Source organism: Panthera pardus, unplaced genomic scaffold (genome assembly GCF_024362965.1).
Source record: "Panthera pardus isolate Hobbes unplaced genomic scaffold, ASM2436296v1 HiC_scaffold_22, whole genome shotgun sequence".
NCBI lineage: Eukaryota > Metazoa > Chordata > Mammalia > Carnivora > Felidae > Panthera > Panthera pardus.
The window spans coordinates 59,838,790-59,854,859 of NW_026526788.1; the positions used below are offsets into that span (position 1 = coordinate 59,838,790).

General features: G+C 55.5%; 1 protein-coding gene across 4 annotated transcripts; it reads right to left on the reverse strand.

Moving 5' to 3' along the window:
- Window positions 1-590: 590 nt before the first annotated feature.
- On the reverse strand, window positions 591-14,054 carry LDB1 (LIM domain binding 1). Of its 4 annotated transcripts, none has more exons than XM_019459233.2 (11): window positions 13,813-14,054; window positions 5,601-5,703; window positions 5,434-5,478; window positions 5,238-5,313; window positions 5,033-5,135; window positions 4,687-4,859; window positions 4,079-4,201; window positions 3,763-3,846; window positions 3,547-3,670; window positions 3,200-3,342; window positions 591-2,463 (listed from the first exon to the last, which is right to left on the reverse strand). In XM_019459233.2, the coding sequence occupies exons 1-11, from the start codon at window positions 13,835-13,837 to the stop codon at window positions 2,233-2,235; spliced, it is 1,230 nt and encodes a 409-aa protein (XP_019314778.1). In that variant the 5' UTR covers window positions 13,838-14,054; the 3' UTR covers window positions 591-2,232. The 4 variants fall into 4 exon arrangements, with proteins under 4 accessions (XP_019314778.1, XP_019314776.1, XP_019314777.1 ...); XM_019459231.2 differs by having other exon boundaries at window positions 3,194-3,342; XM_019459232.2 differs by having other exon boundaries at window positions 3,194-3,342; window positions 5,434-5,495; window positions 13,813-13,817.
- Between the last annotated feature and the right edge of the window lie 2,016 nt (window positions 14,055-16,070).

Here is a 16,070-nt window from a genome sequence, read left to right on the forward strand (position 1 = left end):
ATCCTCCTGTGTCCCCACCCAAAGTCAGCAAGGGTACAATCAATCAAGCTACTCTTACTTCCCCACCCAAGACCTAACACCAGGGAATCCTAGTTCAGACAGCTCAGCTGGGCTGGGCCCAATAGGAGCAGGAGGCTGGAGGCTGGATAGGGGCAGGAATCTATCAAAAATAGGACCAAGTCTCCCAGTCATTGTAACCACCCAAAACTCCTCAAACCCAAGCGCCCTCCTCCGCAAGGATCCCTCCCCCTCCAAAAGCCTGATCCAAGGCCTTCTATCCCAGGAACCCTGCCTCAGGGCCACCTGTCTGGCAGCCAGGACAGTTAGGGGCAAGGAACAACAGCCCCAGAGGGTGGAAAAGTCAACTTTTGAGGGAGACAGGGCCAGCCTGGGACAGGAGGAGCAACGGTGGAAGAGTGAGGGGCATTGTGAGATGAGACTGAAGGGGGATCCACAAGCTTAAATTCCTACCTCCTTTCCAATGACTGGTCTTAGGGACCAGTCATGGTCCCTAAGGGACTGCATGAAGGAGGGAGAAAAGACTGCCTGGAACTTAGTGGTTATTAGGCAGCAATGACCAACCAAGACACTCTCAAACCAAAAAGTCTCTTTATTGATCGGTACCATACATGACTCAAATGGCCCAAAAAAAAAAAAAAAAAAAAAAAAAAAAAAAAAAAGGCATTACATTTGGGGTGGGACATCCATCTTCCCCACCCCACCCCTCAGCTCCTGACACAATACCCTTCCAACAGTGGCAGCTGGAGTTAAGGAAACTGGGTGTGGGGGACCCGAGAATCCAGAAGGAAGAGTGGGGAGAGAGGTGGTGCTAACACTTCTGGAACTGGCCACAGGAAAAGGCAGCGAAGCCACAGAGCTGGCCCCAGACCCACGGGACCCTGCTCCTGGCCTCACCCTGGGCCCAGAGCGTCCGTGTGTCCAACTGTGAAATAGAGCTGAGGATCCTGGCTGCTTCCCCACTCCCTTCTATGAGGAAAGGGATGGAAGGGATATTGGAGATGAAGACCTTTACTTCAGCTGGGGGACACAGGTCTATTGCTCCCAGGTGGGCTTAGAGCTGGGCCATCCTCAGTGGCTCCTTCCCCTCTGTGGAGGACAGGGGAGGACCAGATACACAGTTTGAGGAGTTGGGGAAAGAGAGTGCTGGAGAGAGTGGACGAGCCCCTCCCCCTCCATCCCATGCCTGCCCAACTGAGACAAAACAAAAAACAGCAACAAACAAGGTTGCTCCCTTCCCTCCACACTTCCTAAGGGAGGGAGCCTCCCTTCCCCCCATCCAAGACAGCTGCTCTAGTGGAGGACTTGTAAAGAATATACACACCATGGGGGAGGGGGTTGGGGCTGGGAGGGAGTCACAAGCACTAGGAGGGCAGGCCAGAGTCCTGGAGGATGGGAAGACAGAGACAACAGCAGGGGGTTGTCACAAAGGTGAGGCCATCAACGGCCCCCTACCCCAAGGCATGCCTTCCCCAACTCCAGTCACCCAGAGGAAAAGGGAAGAGAGATGGCAAAGTATCTCCTTGGTCTGAAGCTCTCAAACTGTATAAAATGTTAATGCATACCCCCCCACACCCCACACTCACCTCCACGTGGGCCCTAAGCCCCGGATTTGCCTGGAGTAGGGAGGTAGCTGGACTTTTAATAAGGGGAAGAGGGGGTACAATGTGTGACTTTTTTTTTTAAACTTACATTTTTAATAATATTATTTTTTAAAAAACTTGGGAGCTGGGATAGGTGGCTGCAGGGAGGAGCCAGAGGTTTACCCCTCTACTACCAGCCACCTAGGGAAAGGTTTAGGAAAGGGGCACTCAACCAAGCCCCATAATTTTAAGTCCCTAAGGGCTGTGGAATAGACAACCCCAGGCTTGAAGGGGGTGAAGTCAGGAGGATTGGAAACCCAGAACCTGGGGTGAGGATGGATGCAAATGCCCTGGGGGGTGATCAGGACATTTCTCAGAGGCCCAGGGTCCATGTAGGCATCCACATGAGTACCCCCTTCCCCCAAAAAGGCTCTGCAGAGGCCAGGCCCAGCCCAGGGCCACTGGGGGGCAAATCTTGGCACCTGCCCCCAGCGAGTCCAGTTCCTCCCTGAAGTGGGTGGATGGAGGCTGCCCATTTTAGATGCTCAGTCTCTTCATTCTGTCTTCTGCTCCCTGGGGCTGCGAGGGGTGGGGCAGGCAGGCAGAGCACTGGGTGGCCATGGAAAGGCCTTTACTGGGAGGCCTGTGACGTGGGGTTCTCCGATTTGCTTTCTTGGCTGGATGGAGGCTTGCTGTTCCAGGGGCTGTTGGCGCCCAGGGCGGGGGAGTTGTTAAAGCTGTCCTCGTCGTCAATGCCGTTGGCCGCGTCAAACTGGGTGTTCTCCAGCCGGGTGATGAGCCTCTCGTCCTCGTCCCCGAACTCCCCGCCCATCAGGGTGGGCTCCCCCACCACCATCACATCCTGAGAGTGGCGGAGGTCCCCAAACATAATCGGGGCAGGGGCTCGCCCGGCCCAGGGCAGCAGATACCCCCAGAGCCCCAATACCCACCCAGGAAACTCAACACCCCCAACCCCTTCTCATACCCAAGTTTAAAACCCCAAATCCTCTGACACCCTCGGCCCCTGGAATCCTTCCCACTGAAGGACTGCAGAGCATCACAGGCTTTGACCCACACGTACTAGATTCTAGAAGTCAATCTACTCCCCTAGCTCCCTAGTTCATCTCCCCCAAACTTCAGGGGGCTCCTAAACTTCTGTCCACATATAATAGGGAGGGAGCAGATTAAAAGAAAAAAAAAAGAAAAACACCAACGGGGAAAGCGTGTGCATGTACATATGTGTATTCTAGATTCGCACACGTTCAAATTTATGTGTCCCTCTGTCAGTGTGAGTGTGTGGGTCTCTGATGGTATGTGTGCCCCTAAGCTGTCTATCCTGAACACCCAAATGTTCTCATGGCTGTCTCTGTCCCTTTATGTCCTAAGTTCTGTCTGAGTCTGTGATCACAACCATGGCATTTGACTGACAAGGACTCTCATCAGTGACAGGAGCCAGCTCATGCTGGCACATTACACCAGGAAAAACTGTTTTTGCTTCTATGCCTGCTAGTGAGCTCAGGCTGGGACAGGGTCAAGGGTCAGGGGTCAGCAGTAGGGCAGCCCAGAAGAGAGAAGAAAGCCGAGATGCTTACAGGTACCTGGCTGGAGAGGGCGAAGGTGCTGGCTGGGCTTTTCTTCTTGCTGTTGCTGTTGTTGGTGTTGCCACCCCCCGAGCTCATGGTGCTGCCCCCTGACATCTTTCGTTTCCGCCGTTTGCTGGGCTGCTGCCGCGCAGGCTCCGCTGTGCCAAGGCAAAGGAGACTCAGGAAGGGCAAGGCCCTGGGTCCCTTGTTCCCCAGTCTGGCTCCTAAGGAGCCTGAGCCTACCCTGATCCCAATCTTGCAGACCCAGGAGTGAGAAAGGGGCTTCATGAGGAGACAGAGATAGAGCGTTGGGGAGCTTCATCAGATCCTGGTTAGAGCAGGTGCAGGTGCAAGGCACTCACCGGGGGGTGCTACCATGCGCTGCCACTTCTGGAAAAGGCAGGTCTTGAGGCAGTCACGGGGGCTGAGGCTGTAGGTCTTGTGGCGGGACATGAGCTCCTGCATGGGCTCGAGTATCACACAGAGCTGGGGGGAGACGAGGAGGTGGCTTGTCAGGAGAGAGACATGGAGCTGACTCCAAATGGGATGGGGCAGAAACTGGGTGATCAAGGACTCACTCGGAGGTAGTTGAGAGTGGAATTGGACAACCCACACCGGGTGATATTTTTGGAGAGCTGATCCAACATCTGGGGGTCCTGGGCCTAGATGGGGAGAAAAAGACTAGAACCTGGGTTGCATCTGCTCACCTGCCCTATCACTGAGCCTCATGACACTCCAGAGAGAGAAGAGGGGCTGTTATGAAACCCATTTTTCAGATGGAGATACTCTAACCCTCTGTCTGAGGTCACTGTCAGGAAATGGCAGACCTTATTCCATCCACTCTTCCCACTGCCTGCCCTCACCCTTGCATTTTGGGTCCTGCCCACAACTCACATGCATGGCAAGGATGCTGCGGGGGATGAGCTCTCGGTGCTGCCGGATGCTGAAGTGCCACGTCTTTATCCGCATCATGTCGTCAAACATGAACTCTAGGTACAACCGGCCCTCCACACACACCTGGAGACAAGCTTGTCACATCTCTGCCCTCTCCCCACGTGCCTGAAAATATACCTGCTCTCCCGTTTGCTCACAACTCTCCCACTGAACACACTTCTGCCACTTGCACATAAATCTGGGTGCATAACTGACAAAGGCCATTCCCTCATCTACCTGTCACACCCCTGACCCTTACACACATACACACACAAAGTGGAAATGCTTAACAGACCCTTGTCCTCTTCCCAAGTAGCTAGTGATACACTCATCTGCTATAAACTCTATGAGGGCAGGCTCTCATTCACTGGTGTGCCCCTGCAGCCCAGAAAACTGTCATGTACAAACTTAGTAAGCATCTGATGGATGTTGCACCATGCCTGCCCCTCCCTTCTGGTCTTGCCACTTCCCCTTTTTCCTCCCTGGGGAACAGCTGAGTACATTTTGGGAGAAAGGAGGGGAATCAAACCCAGGCGCTTCAGTATTCCACATCCAGCTGGGTTGCTGACCTGGGTGAACATGGGTTTGCCATGCTGCGTCACCATGCTGCCTTGGTCACAGTCAAGGGACACAAAGTTGCTGTGGAATGCCTCCTTGGGGTGCTTAAGCACATAGTACAGTTCTGTAGCACCCCCTTCAAAGATGCTGCGGAAATAGCGTGGGATCAAGGTCCGGCCAATGGCTGTAGAGATGGGACAAACTCATTAGAACAGAAGGACTTGTAAGAGGGTCAGGCAGATGCCATAACTGCCAAGACAGATCCCCGGAGACAAATACCTACTCCCAGTCCTTAGAAGGACATAGGAAGTATATGCTCTCACAGCAGAACCAGCAGGACCCCCAAAGGCCACTCACTATATCTCTTTGGTCCATCCTCCAGGCAGAAAGTGATGGTTAACATGGCATCATCCTCAAAGAACTCAGTTGTGAAAGCATCCCACCAGAGATTGTCACACTCCTAAGGAGCACAGGGAGAGGTGTTTGTGTATGTATGTCAGAAGACATCCCAGGGGTTCCCAGATGGCCCTCCCCCTTCCCAGCCGCTTTCCCCTAGCCATACCTCTGTCCAGTTTTGAAGCCGTTTGTTAAGCTCGAATATTCTGTAGTCAGTTTGGTTGCCATATGGTGTGTGCCTCCTGGGAAAAGTGAAGAAGGGAGGTCAGTAGAAAGAGGGTCTCCCCACTCCACCCCACCCCCACTTCTGCCTTCCCCCATGTAATGGAAAGCACCTCCCTCCTCACTGGACTCTCACTTACCCAATCCCGGGCTCCAGATATGTAGGCGGGTACATGGGAGTTGGGCTGTGTAAGGGAAGAGGCTATGAGAATGGGAGTGGAAGACAGGAATTATTGGGGGTGTCACTCCCTCCCCCTTTCAGGCAGGATCCCATCTGGAGAAGGGATGGGAAGTAGATAAGACTCACCCCACATCCCGATCTAGCATGGTGCCGGGATGGAAAGGAGGGAAGGCGTTGCCGTTCGGGGGCTCCTTCGGCGAGTACAGCTTGAATGACTTTGAGGAACAACCTAGAAGGGAAAAAGAGAAGTGGTGCCCTGAGTCCCAGGGAGCTTTCCTGGAAGTCTACTAGATTGTGTGGAAAGGGACTGGTCTTCCAGAGCACCCAGAGTGGGTGGACTAGGGGAGGGGGACTACCCTACGGAACACCTACCTCTGCTTCTAAATCTGCCTCCAATTTTATTTTATTATGAAACTAGAAGTACTCAGCCCTAATACCCAAGACCCCATTTCTTCACGTGCTGAGCCCTGGATGATAGAATTGAAGCAGCAAAGAAATGTCAACACCATAGAATAAATGAATATCCAAACATTACAATTTAATTTTGATAAATTCCCTTTACATCCACCTAGTATTGTTCACTCATCACAACAACGTTGTGAGGTAGCAGGGTCAACTATAAAATCCCCATTTTACAGATGAGGCAACGGAAAGCTCGAGGGGACTTGCCAAGATCACAGAGGTAGCAATTGGCAGAGCTAGGACTTGAGCCCAGATCTGATTCCCATATCCTATAGTATTTCCACCCCTCTAATGCCCTCTGGAGACCAAGCTTGGGGAAAGGAACCGGAACCGGGATTTTGCCAACTCCCTGCCCCTCCTCCACCCCCAGGGTCTCAGGAGGGCAGGGGATAGAAAGATAAAGGGGAGTGGGTGCCTGCTGGGTGCCTCCCACCAGATAACCAGTTGGGCCTTCTGCCTCCCCCACCAACGGCCACTCCCTTATCAGCCCAGCCCCCTCCCCCACAGCTACCATGGGTCTAGTATTGTCTCCAAACCAGAAACCCAAAGCCTCAACCTCCTCTCACTTCTGAGACTTGCAGTGGGGGAGGGAGATAGACAGGCCTCCAACGGATTCCACTCTACTTACGAACCTAGGTCTCGGAAGGAGGAAATCTAGGCTCCAGGGGGCTTAGTCTAGGAGGCAAGTGGTAACTAGACAGGGGTCTCTGCTCACGTGTCTCTGCGTATGTGCACATGTGTCACCTCTCCACCTCAATGAGCAGCACACTGTTCCTGGTATACTATTTCCTGACTAGAAGAAGTATTACATTCATAGTTGGGTACGAGCCAGGCACCCCTACAATTCTATTTTCCCCCTCCCAACCAGATAGGAAGGGAAACTGAGACACAGCACCAAAGGTTCTAAACTCAGTCATAGGTGCTTCCTAGCCACCCCAAAACTTGTTTGCATTTGGAAGGGCAGCCATATTGGCCGTATCTAAGCCCCCTCCCCAAATTAAATACAAAATCTATTTTGTTCCTTAGGGGAAAGAGACAAAGGAAGACCCTGTGCCAACACACATCATTTAATTATCTCTCCAGGGCCCCCTCCTCACAATATGGGCAAACGGAGGGTCCCAGAGGGGCTTACACTACACAGTTCCTGAAGGTGCCAAGACTCAAAGCTTGTGTGTGCCTGCACACGCGTGTGCCTCATCCTGCCTAGCAGGCTTCCACCCTCAGCTCGTTCCAACATGCCTACCAAGAGCTGGAACCCAGCAGCCCCAGGCAGGATCAGGGTGGCTGCAACAGGCCCTTGCCCCATTCAGGCTCTCTCGCAGGCCACATCCACATGCTCCCAGCACAGCACACACAACCTTCACATGCCAGTTTGGACTGAATGAGGAGCCTGTATCCTTAGGAAAGAGACAGTGCCACCCAGCTCCAAGTCTCCCCACTCCACAGACAGGTATACTAAGGCCACATAGGAAGCCCAAACTCCCAAAGTCTACCAGAGGCTGGGTCTAGTCAATGAACCCAAGAGTCTAGATTACCAGACCTTGCCCTTGCCCCCTAAGGAAGCCATCCTTTCCCTAAAGGCATCACTGGCCCTGCCCCACAGTCTCAGGGCTATCTGGACCCTCAGGACCCTCAGAAGGGAGGAAGCACACCTGGGTTCCTCTCTGATTCTGAAAAAAGTTTCAGAGCTTCAATTTCTCTCACCAGAGACCTGACAAACATTGCCTGGGGCTGGGGAACAGCTCTGAAGAGCTAAAGCCTGAAGCTCTGAGGCCTCTATTTATACCTCCAGTGAATGGACACAAACTCAGCATCTCTCCAGAGCCATAGCAACTCCCAGTAGCCCCAGCACAAGGGCTTGGGAGTGAGAAGAGAAGGGGAGGGAACATCACCCAGACCATCTGTCCCTGTTACTGCCTGTCCCCAGCAACAGGGGTAGAGAGAGCAAGGTGGGGGTGGGGGTGAAGGGGATGTGTCATCAGCCTCGGAGTCACACATACACCCCCCACCCCCATCCCCAAGCAATCTGGGAGCCCTTAGGAGGAGGGAGAAGAGAGGAAGAGCCCAGAACTAGTAAAGTTTCTCAGGATGGAAGCTGCATCCTGGGGCTGAGGGGGGCACCTCCAGCTGAGCATTTCCATGGTAACCAGCCTGACCTGAGGGCAGGCCCCCTTCCTTTGGGGGCTGACCACAGGTCAGCAAGCCTGAGAGCCCTGGCCTCTCTGAGCTGGGGCACCTCTGCCCCAGCTAGCATACCAGGCCTGGGCCAGACCCAGGATCTTCCGCCCACCCCCAACAGGCTTGCACGGTGCCCAGACTTACCTGGGAGAACTGAGGGGGCCAAGAGAGGTGCGGGGAGCAGCTGGAAGCCCAGCGGAGCCCTGGCAGGGGTGAGGGCTGAGGGGGCCAACTTCAGCCGCTCATGTCCCAAGTGGGACAGGCAGGCCTGGCTGAGAGCTCCACTCCGCGGGCCGCACAAAGACTCGCACACACAGCCTCGGCCCGCCCCGCGGCGGCCACAGCCCCGGGGGAAAGTTACAATGGCCACTGGGCCGGGGGCTAGGGGCCAGGGGGCCGGCCTGGGGGGCGGGGGGCCGCGGGGAGTCCGGAGCCTTCTTTGTTTGCAAGGTTTCCCTCAACAATGGCTGCTCCGCTCTTTCCTCTCTCCTCCTCCTCCTCTTCGGCTCTCCCCGCCGCCGCCTCTCGCTGCCTCTGCCTCCAAGCAGCCCGCCCGCCCTCCCCAGGCCACCAGGCCCCTCCGCCAGGGCACCAGGAGAGACAGGGCCCAGCACTCACACTCACTCACACTTGCACACGCACAGACACACGCAGCGCCCGCCGGCTCCCTGCCTTTTCTCCCTTTCTAGCCCTCCCTCCCCGCTCGCTCTCCGCTCTCCGAGCCTCTCTCAGAATGAGGCCCCAGGGCGGGCGGAGGGTGGAGCTGCCCCCACTGGCCCCGCCCCCTCCCTGCGAGGAAAGAGGAAGAGGGAGAGAGAGAGGGAGGGAGGGAGAGACGGAGGCAGGCAGGGAGGACTGCTGAGAAAAACAAAAGAGAGACAGAGACTGAGAGAGATGGGAGGGAGAGATGGAGACAGAACAGATTGGGCCTGGGGAGAGACCTGGATGGAGGGGAGGTGTGTGGGGCCAGGAATTGAAATGCCCCCATCCCAGCTCCAAGCTTGGTGCTCAGGGGTGAGCAGGAGGGCTGGAGCCACTGACAGGGATGGAGAAGAGTGCTCTCCTCCCTGGAGACTCCCAGTATCTTCAAACTGCTTCCCCAATGTCCCCCAAATCTCTCTTCCTCTCCCCTGTGATCTCTGGGGTTGAAGGTTGGCCTGAGCTGCCACCCTGGGCTTCAGCCCCTGATGAAATCCCAGAGCAGCTGGGGGAAACCTCCAAGGGGTTATTTTTGACAGAGCCACACTCTGCTTCAACCTGTAAACAGTGATTGCAGGGAGGGGGGCACTCCAGGCTCCCTGCCCTCAACCCAGCTAAGTTCCTAGCCCCCTTCCCTAACCCCCACCATAAGAGTCGGGTGGGTGCAGGGGAAAGAGGCACTGTCAGAACTGGGGAAGGCAAATTTGCCCATCCAAGCGTCCCCAGAAAGGGCCTAGTCTGCTGCTGAATCCTCCCACCATCCCAGGGAAAAAAAAAAGGTATGTGGTTACTGAAGTAAAGCATGTTCTCCAATGCAAAGGGGGGGAATTCCCAAGAGAGGAGGTGTTTCTAAAACTTGGGTAGTGGTCCAGGTATACTACCCGGACACATAGGAAAAAGGAAACACACACACACCACAGCACACAACACACGAGGGGGTGCAGCCATACAGCGTTCCTACTTCTTTGCAATTTGAGTCTCTGTTCCCTATGCCCCACCTTGCCGCGCCAACCACATTCACACAGCCCCATGACAAGGTTTCTCATGATAGACACACTGGTTGTGCAATAATATTGCATCTGGCTCTGTGAACATTCTCCTCACGTAAAAAACTCATTTTACTTTTACATAAATCGGTCCCTAATACACACTTCAACCTGCGACATACCTCAAATGCAAGATAAACCCAAACCCAGGACACACACATAGCCTATGACATACTTTGACTTCTTTACACACAGGGACCTGTAACACATGCCCTTGGACCCCAATACACACACCTAAGCTGCATTATACCTCCAGAACCTGTGACAGACTATTATGTGCACACCCTGGCCATTTGTTACCCAGAGACTAACCCCATAAACCACCCTCCCTGAAACCTGCACACCATTCTCCATCACAGTCTAGCCATATGATACGCTCCAGCTTTCACAAACATACTGAAATCTATAACATTCAGCCAGACCCTGCAACATTCTGCCCAGAATTGAAACCACCAGGAACTGAAATATTCCACTGAGTCCCAAATTAACAGCACAACTCTAGGATGACTACACTTATCCTCCACTTACGGGACAATTCCTGTCGTTTGTTTCATGCCTTTAAACTTTCCAAAGTTCATTCGTAGGCCATACCTCAAGAGATTCTTACTGAATGCAGGGCCAAATATTATGCTCACTCGAACAGATTATAGTGAGACAGGAGGGCCCGAGCTGGAACCCTGGACTTCTAACCCCACTCATACAAGCCCAGCCCCAGGGCACTGCAACCATTCCTACTCCCTTCCCCCTCCAAGGAATGGCCACTCCAGGCCCCAAATGACTGTCTACACGGGGAAGAGGGATGGGCGTGTGCTCGGGCTTCTGCCCCCAGTCTAGAGCTCAGAACCCCCAGTTTGTCTCCTCAAATTTCAGAAGGAAGGGCCCCTAAATACCAAGATGTATCAAGACTCTGGCACGTCATTCAAAACGGGGCCCTTCTTCTGGTTCCCCTTTTCTAGCAAGGCTGCTCCTCTCTCATTTCTGACTTAATTCCCCCATTTGCACAGGAGCAGAAGAGGTACAACTAAAGAAAGCAAGTCTGAGTTAGATGGCCCTAAAATTGGTGGAGCAGGGAGGGGAGGGGATGGGGGGGCAGTGGGGAGAAAGCAGAGCAGCAAAGAATAACAAAGGTGATGAAAGAGCGATGAGGAAGAGTACCCCTCCTGGAGGTGGGAACTCTGAAGGGCAGCAGCCTGCCCCAACCCACAGGATAAGGTACCAGCACTGCCCCCTGCCCGGGCCCCTGGGGCTCCCTGACCCAGGCCTCCAGTGTGCCTGCCCCCCTTCCTTTGTCTGTGCCCGGCCTCCCGTTGGCCTGGCGCTCTGCCATCCTCCTCTCCTGGCTCCCAGCCGCCACCACTGCTGCCTCCTCCCCTCCCCCTACTCCTCCCTGCCTTAACCCTTCTGAGCCACATGCTGCCCCAGACAGGCCCTGGTCCCCTCAGCAACCTGCCGTGCCTGGGTGATGGGTGATGCCCCTTAGCAGAGGTTCTCCCTGCTCCTGACCAAAGCTTCAGGAGCTATTACCTACCCCAGGAGCACTATGGGAGCTGGGGGTATATATGTATATGTGTGTGTGTGTGTGTGTGTGTGTGTGTGTGTGTGTGTGTATCTTGTAGTGTTTCCTTCCGTGTGTGCATGTGTGTGGGTCTGCGTATGCTCTGGCTTCCTTCAGTCACATGTGTGGGGCATGTGCTGTCTCTGCTGGGCTGGGGGAGGAGGAGGAGCCGGGAGACAGCAGAGCACAAAGGAGAGACTCAGACAGGCAGGCAGGCAGCAGGCAGGCGGCCTGCCAGGGCGCCTCGGCCCCCACCCCAGGCCTGCTCAAGTTGGGGGGTGGATCTTTGGGTCTGTACTGTACATGCTGCCAGGATGCCCTTGTATTCAACCATGTGCTCCCACCCATCCATCCAGTCTGGTCCCCTCCCTCACTGCAACTCCTAACATTCCCCACCCCCAGGCCACTCTCAGTCCCCTCCCCATTTGGTTCTCCTTGAAGTCTAACCTCCATCCATTCTCAGTGGCATTAACCCATAAGACTTCTTCATATTAAGGAAAAAAGACCCCACTCTTAACCATCTTTTGCCCCCTCTCCTCTAGCCACGCCACCCAGACACACAAAAGGAACATGTGTTTTGAGGCACTGATTGAAGCTGTCCCTCCTCACGCACATCTCTGTGCATGGGTCCTCTTCCTGTCCCCATGCTGCTCCCAAAGAAAATGAGGGAGAAACTTTATCCTTTCTCCTACTGGACCCAGGCACCCTGCCCCAATTTCAGGAACAACCTCTTATCTACCTCCAACCTGACAACCCTTCCATACCCACCTCCTACCTACCATTTAGGAACTAAGAATCAAAATTTAAGACTCAGGCCTCTAGCTTGTTCACAGCCTTAATTTCTACTATGTTTATGTGTGGTGATGGAGGATGAAGGCCACGAGGAGGACTCCGAGCATGGAAGGATCTGAAGGGGTACCCAGCATAGGGCAATTATAAAGAAAATACACATACAAACATCCACACCAAGCTGGTAAGAGAAGGAATGATGGTGCCAGGCAGGATTCCAGCTTGGCAAGCTCTTCCCTTTTTTTCCTCTCCCCACCCTCTACAAGCAGGAGTCAGGGGTTCCCACACCCAGATATTCCAGGATCCTCAGACTCTACTAGCCCTACCTCTAGGCCCCATGCCCCTTAAACATCAGCCTCAGCAGGCACTTTAAATGTGTGCCCAGCCCAGCTTGGCCTGTGTCACATGATTTTCAAGGAAGCTTCCGCACTGGCAGCTTCCCTTGGGGACGGGGTGTGTGTGTGTGTGTGTGTGTGTGTGTGTGTGTGTGTGGCAAGGGTTCAGTTGTGGAGTATGGGGCTCCCAGAGAAAAGGCATGTGGAGAAGCAAAGGATCCAAACCAGGCTAGATCCTGGGACACCTGACTTTCAGAAGAAAGCTAACTCCAGCCTGGGACAAGAGGGGGTCCTGCACATAATGCAAGAACCCAGAGTCCTGAGAATGGGGATAGACAGTGTTTGGGGGCCCTCTGAAGACCACCTCTCCAGTCACATAGCCTCCCTCTTTTCTCCTGGCAGTGAGGTACAACCTTCTCCTTCCCCAGGAAAGAACTCAGACCCAGGATGTCACTAGCAAGAGCTGGTAAACGTTTTGGGGAGATGGGGATCTGGGCCTAAGTCCTGTCCCAAGTTCTCACTTTGAGGTCAAGTACTGCTCCCCTCAACTCAATTCCCTCAAACCACTTTATTTCCTAACTTGCTGGAGCTGCCACATTTCCCCCTCCCACTACGGTGGAGACGCCAGACCTGAGGGCCCAATTATCTGAGCCCCCCCCCCTCCCCAGAGTACCTCACGTCCCTCAGGAGGGCTAACCTTCCCTGGCAACAGGCAGGAAAATTTGGAGGGGAGCAAGATGGGCCCCAACCAATCCCTCCTCCCAAAAACAGTCCTCAGAAAGAGCCCTGAGGGGGGTATCACAGGATATGTAAAAGCGAATAGGCAGCAAGAAGGGGGGGGCAACCCAAACCAGCCAATCAAAACTCTATGGTGACCTGAGGGGGGGGGGGTCAAAAGTCCAAACTCACTTCTGATTGGCTAACACCCTGGAATTCTGGGAATTTCAGCCCCCCAAACCCCTCCTCAATTAGCCTCCCCCACCAAAACACACACACACACACACACACACACACACACACACACACTCACACTCTCTCGCTCTCTTTCTCTCCCCCCCCCCCTCCACTAGCACCCCCTCCCCTGCTTCTATGCTGCTGCGCATTTGCAGTTGGGGAGAACCCTCCCCCGGACTAAGGCCCGCTATACCCCTCAGAGCCCCCGACCTCCGCCGTGCCATCGACGCCCCCCACACAAGTTCATGCCAAACAAGGGGTGAGGGATCTGCCGAGAGGGCTAGGGAGGGAGGGGCCGGGCGACCGCGCGCCCCACTCACCAGGACAGGCACAGCCCACTGACATCTTCACATCGCCCGCCGCTGGGGGCCCAGCCGAGTCACGGTGCCCGCCCCGCTCGGGGACAGGCCGGGCATGAGCCGCCGCCGCCGCCCGCGGCCCCGCTGCCCTCGCCGCCGGCCCGGCCCGGCCTCGGCCCGGTGCGGGCGGCCCCTGGCTGCAGCGAGGGGCCTGTCAGGCGCGGAGCAGACAGGAAGGAAGCCAGGCAGGAAGGCGAGCTGCCTCTGCGTGTGCGCGCGCGGGTGTGCGTCCCCGGAGTGTGTGTCCGTGTGTGCGCGTGTGCGTGTGCGTGTCTGTGCGCTCCCGCCGCCCTCCCCGCCGCCAACGCCGCCGCCGCTCGCCCCCCTCTCCCTCCCGCGTTCGCTCGCGCACTAGCTCTCCTAGGCGCCCGCTCTCCAGCCCCAGCCGGGCTGGGCTGGGCTTTATTAATATGCTAATTGCCTGCTAGTGGGAGGGGAGAGCCGTGTCAAAGTGACCCGGGCGAGCGCGCAGCGAGCGACGACGTGCGTGCGCCGCGCGGCGGGCGGGCGGCAAGGGGCCGGGAGCGTTCGGGGAACGGCATGCATGTGACGCAGCTTTTAAAAAAGGAGACGGAGGCAGAGACCCCAGAGGGGGAGGGCGGTGGGAGGAATGAGAGGCGAAGCCTCACACTCGGTGTCCGTCCTCCCGGTGCCTCCGAGTTGGGAGCGTAGCTGAGCCGGAGCGGGAGCTAGGACTGGGGGAGGCGGAGCCAGGGTGGGCCTGAGGTGTAGCTCTCCCTCCACCCCGGCCACGCTCTGGGAGGGAAAAGGGACTGCCGACCCCCGCCCAAGCTCTCTGCTGAGATTACCGTCTTATTCCGGAGGGCCTTTATCATGTGCCCCCCACCCCAGCCTGGGCGGGGAAAGCACTATCCTAATTTCTGTAGCAACCCAACTCACCTCCTCCCTAAATTAACCACCCCTCCCTTGCCTGCTAAACCAGTTAAGACTAGAACCAAAAGGGTTAATTAAGTGTGGTCCCCGCCCTCCCCTGCCCTAGGGCTGAGATCTGCGTTTTGCTGGGGGGAGGAGGGCAGTGGAATGACCGTCAGGTTGGTCTGGGGAGGGGGTAATCTGCAGGCCATCCTTCCCCCTTGCGGGCTCTGACTCATCAGTCAAAACGCTCTCCTCCCTTCCCCCTTTCTCCATCCAGTCTCGGCCTCCCCCAACTCCCCCTCGCTTGCAAGCTTCTCTCCTTTGAGGGCCTCGAGACTGGAGACAACAGGAAGCAGACCCCTCCAGTGCCCCCTACCCGTAGGGGCTGCGGGGTTGGTAGGGGGTAGGAGGAAAGATGATCTGGATGGTCAATGTAAGGAACACTCCTTCCCCAGGGAGGAGCCTCCCAACCTTCAGGCACTCCTCAAGGACTCCCCAGCCCAGCCCTAGGAAGGAGAGGGGGGCGGGGAGAGCCTCCATCACCATCCCTTCCCAAAAGCCCAGCCTTAGCTGCCTCATAAACAGGAAATACCTATTAGCAGGGAAGAGGGAGGGGAAGAGAGCTGTCTGGAAGAGCTGGCCCCTCTCCCTTCTGGGGGGTCCCCAGCTGCCAGCTTAAGTTTCAAGGTTGGCTCCAAGGAGTAGACACTCTGGACCTGGGCTGGTGTCCCCTCTCTAGGGCATCTGGCCCAGACTGGGTAGGGGGTCCCCTTCCTCTTCATTACTTGGCGAGGGGGGGGGGGCCTTGACGGCCCCCACTCCTGCCCAAAGTTTACACAGCTGGCTTGACCAGCTGTCAAGATGTGAAGGTTTAAGGTTTAAGTGTGAGACCCCTTCTATCTTTGCTTTTGCTGAGGGAGCACGAAATGATGGACAGATGCATAGTCTGGGGATTGAAAAGACAGCCTACCCAGAGATGCTTAGACCCCCTCCATATGCTTAGGAGAAGGTGGGGCAAGGGAGCTGTGAGCACAGCCACACTCTTAACTCCAGCATTCTCATCCACGCTGTGGATTCCCTTACCTCAGGGGCTGCAGGGGGACCTGACTGAAGCCATCCATACTTATACAGGTATTTTGTTTGGCAGCATCCCCTGCCTCTGTCCACTTCCTCCTCACATTCCCCCAGGCAGAGGTCAGCAGTAGAAGGATTAAGGGGAACCAAAAGCAACAGAACCCATGCCTGGAATTTGGGATACCTAGATTTGAATTACAGAGCAAATGACCTGAGACAACTGACTTCCCTACTCTGAGCTCTGGCTTTAACCTCTGTAATTGGTACCT

Bases quoted from the DNA above. Each gene is read 5' to 3' on its own strand.
- LDB1 (XM_019459231.2), bottom strand. From the start codon at position 13,837: ATGTCAGTGGGCTGTGCCTGTCCTG. The intron at 5,704-13,812 runs GTGAGTGGGGCG...TTTCCCTTCTAG, and splicing joins AGTGGGCTGTGCCTGTCCTG to GTTGTTCCTCAAAGTCATTC. The intron at 4,860-5,032 runs GTGAGTGGCCTT...CCATCTCTACAG, and splicing joins GGATGGACCAAAGAGATATA to CCATTGGCCGGACCTTGATC.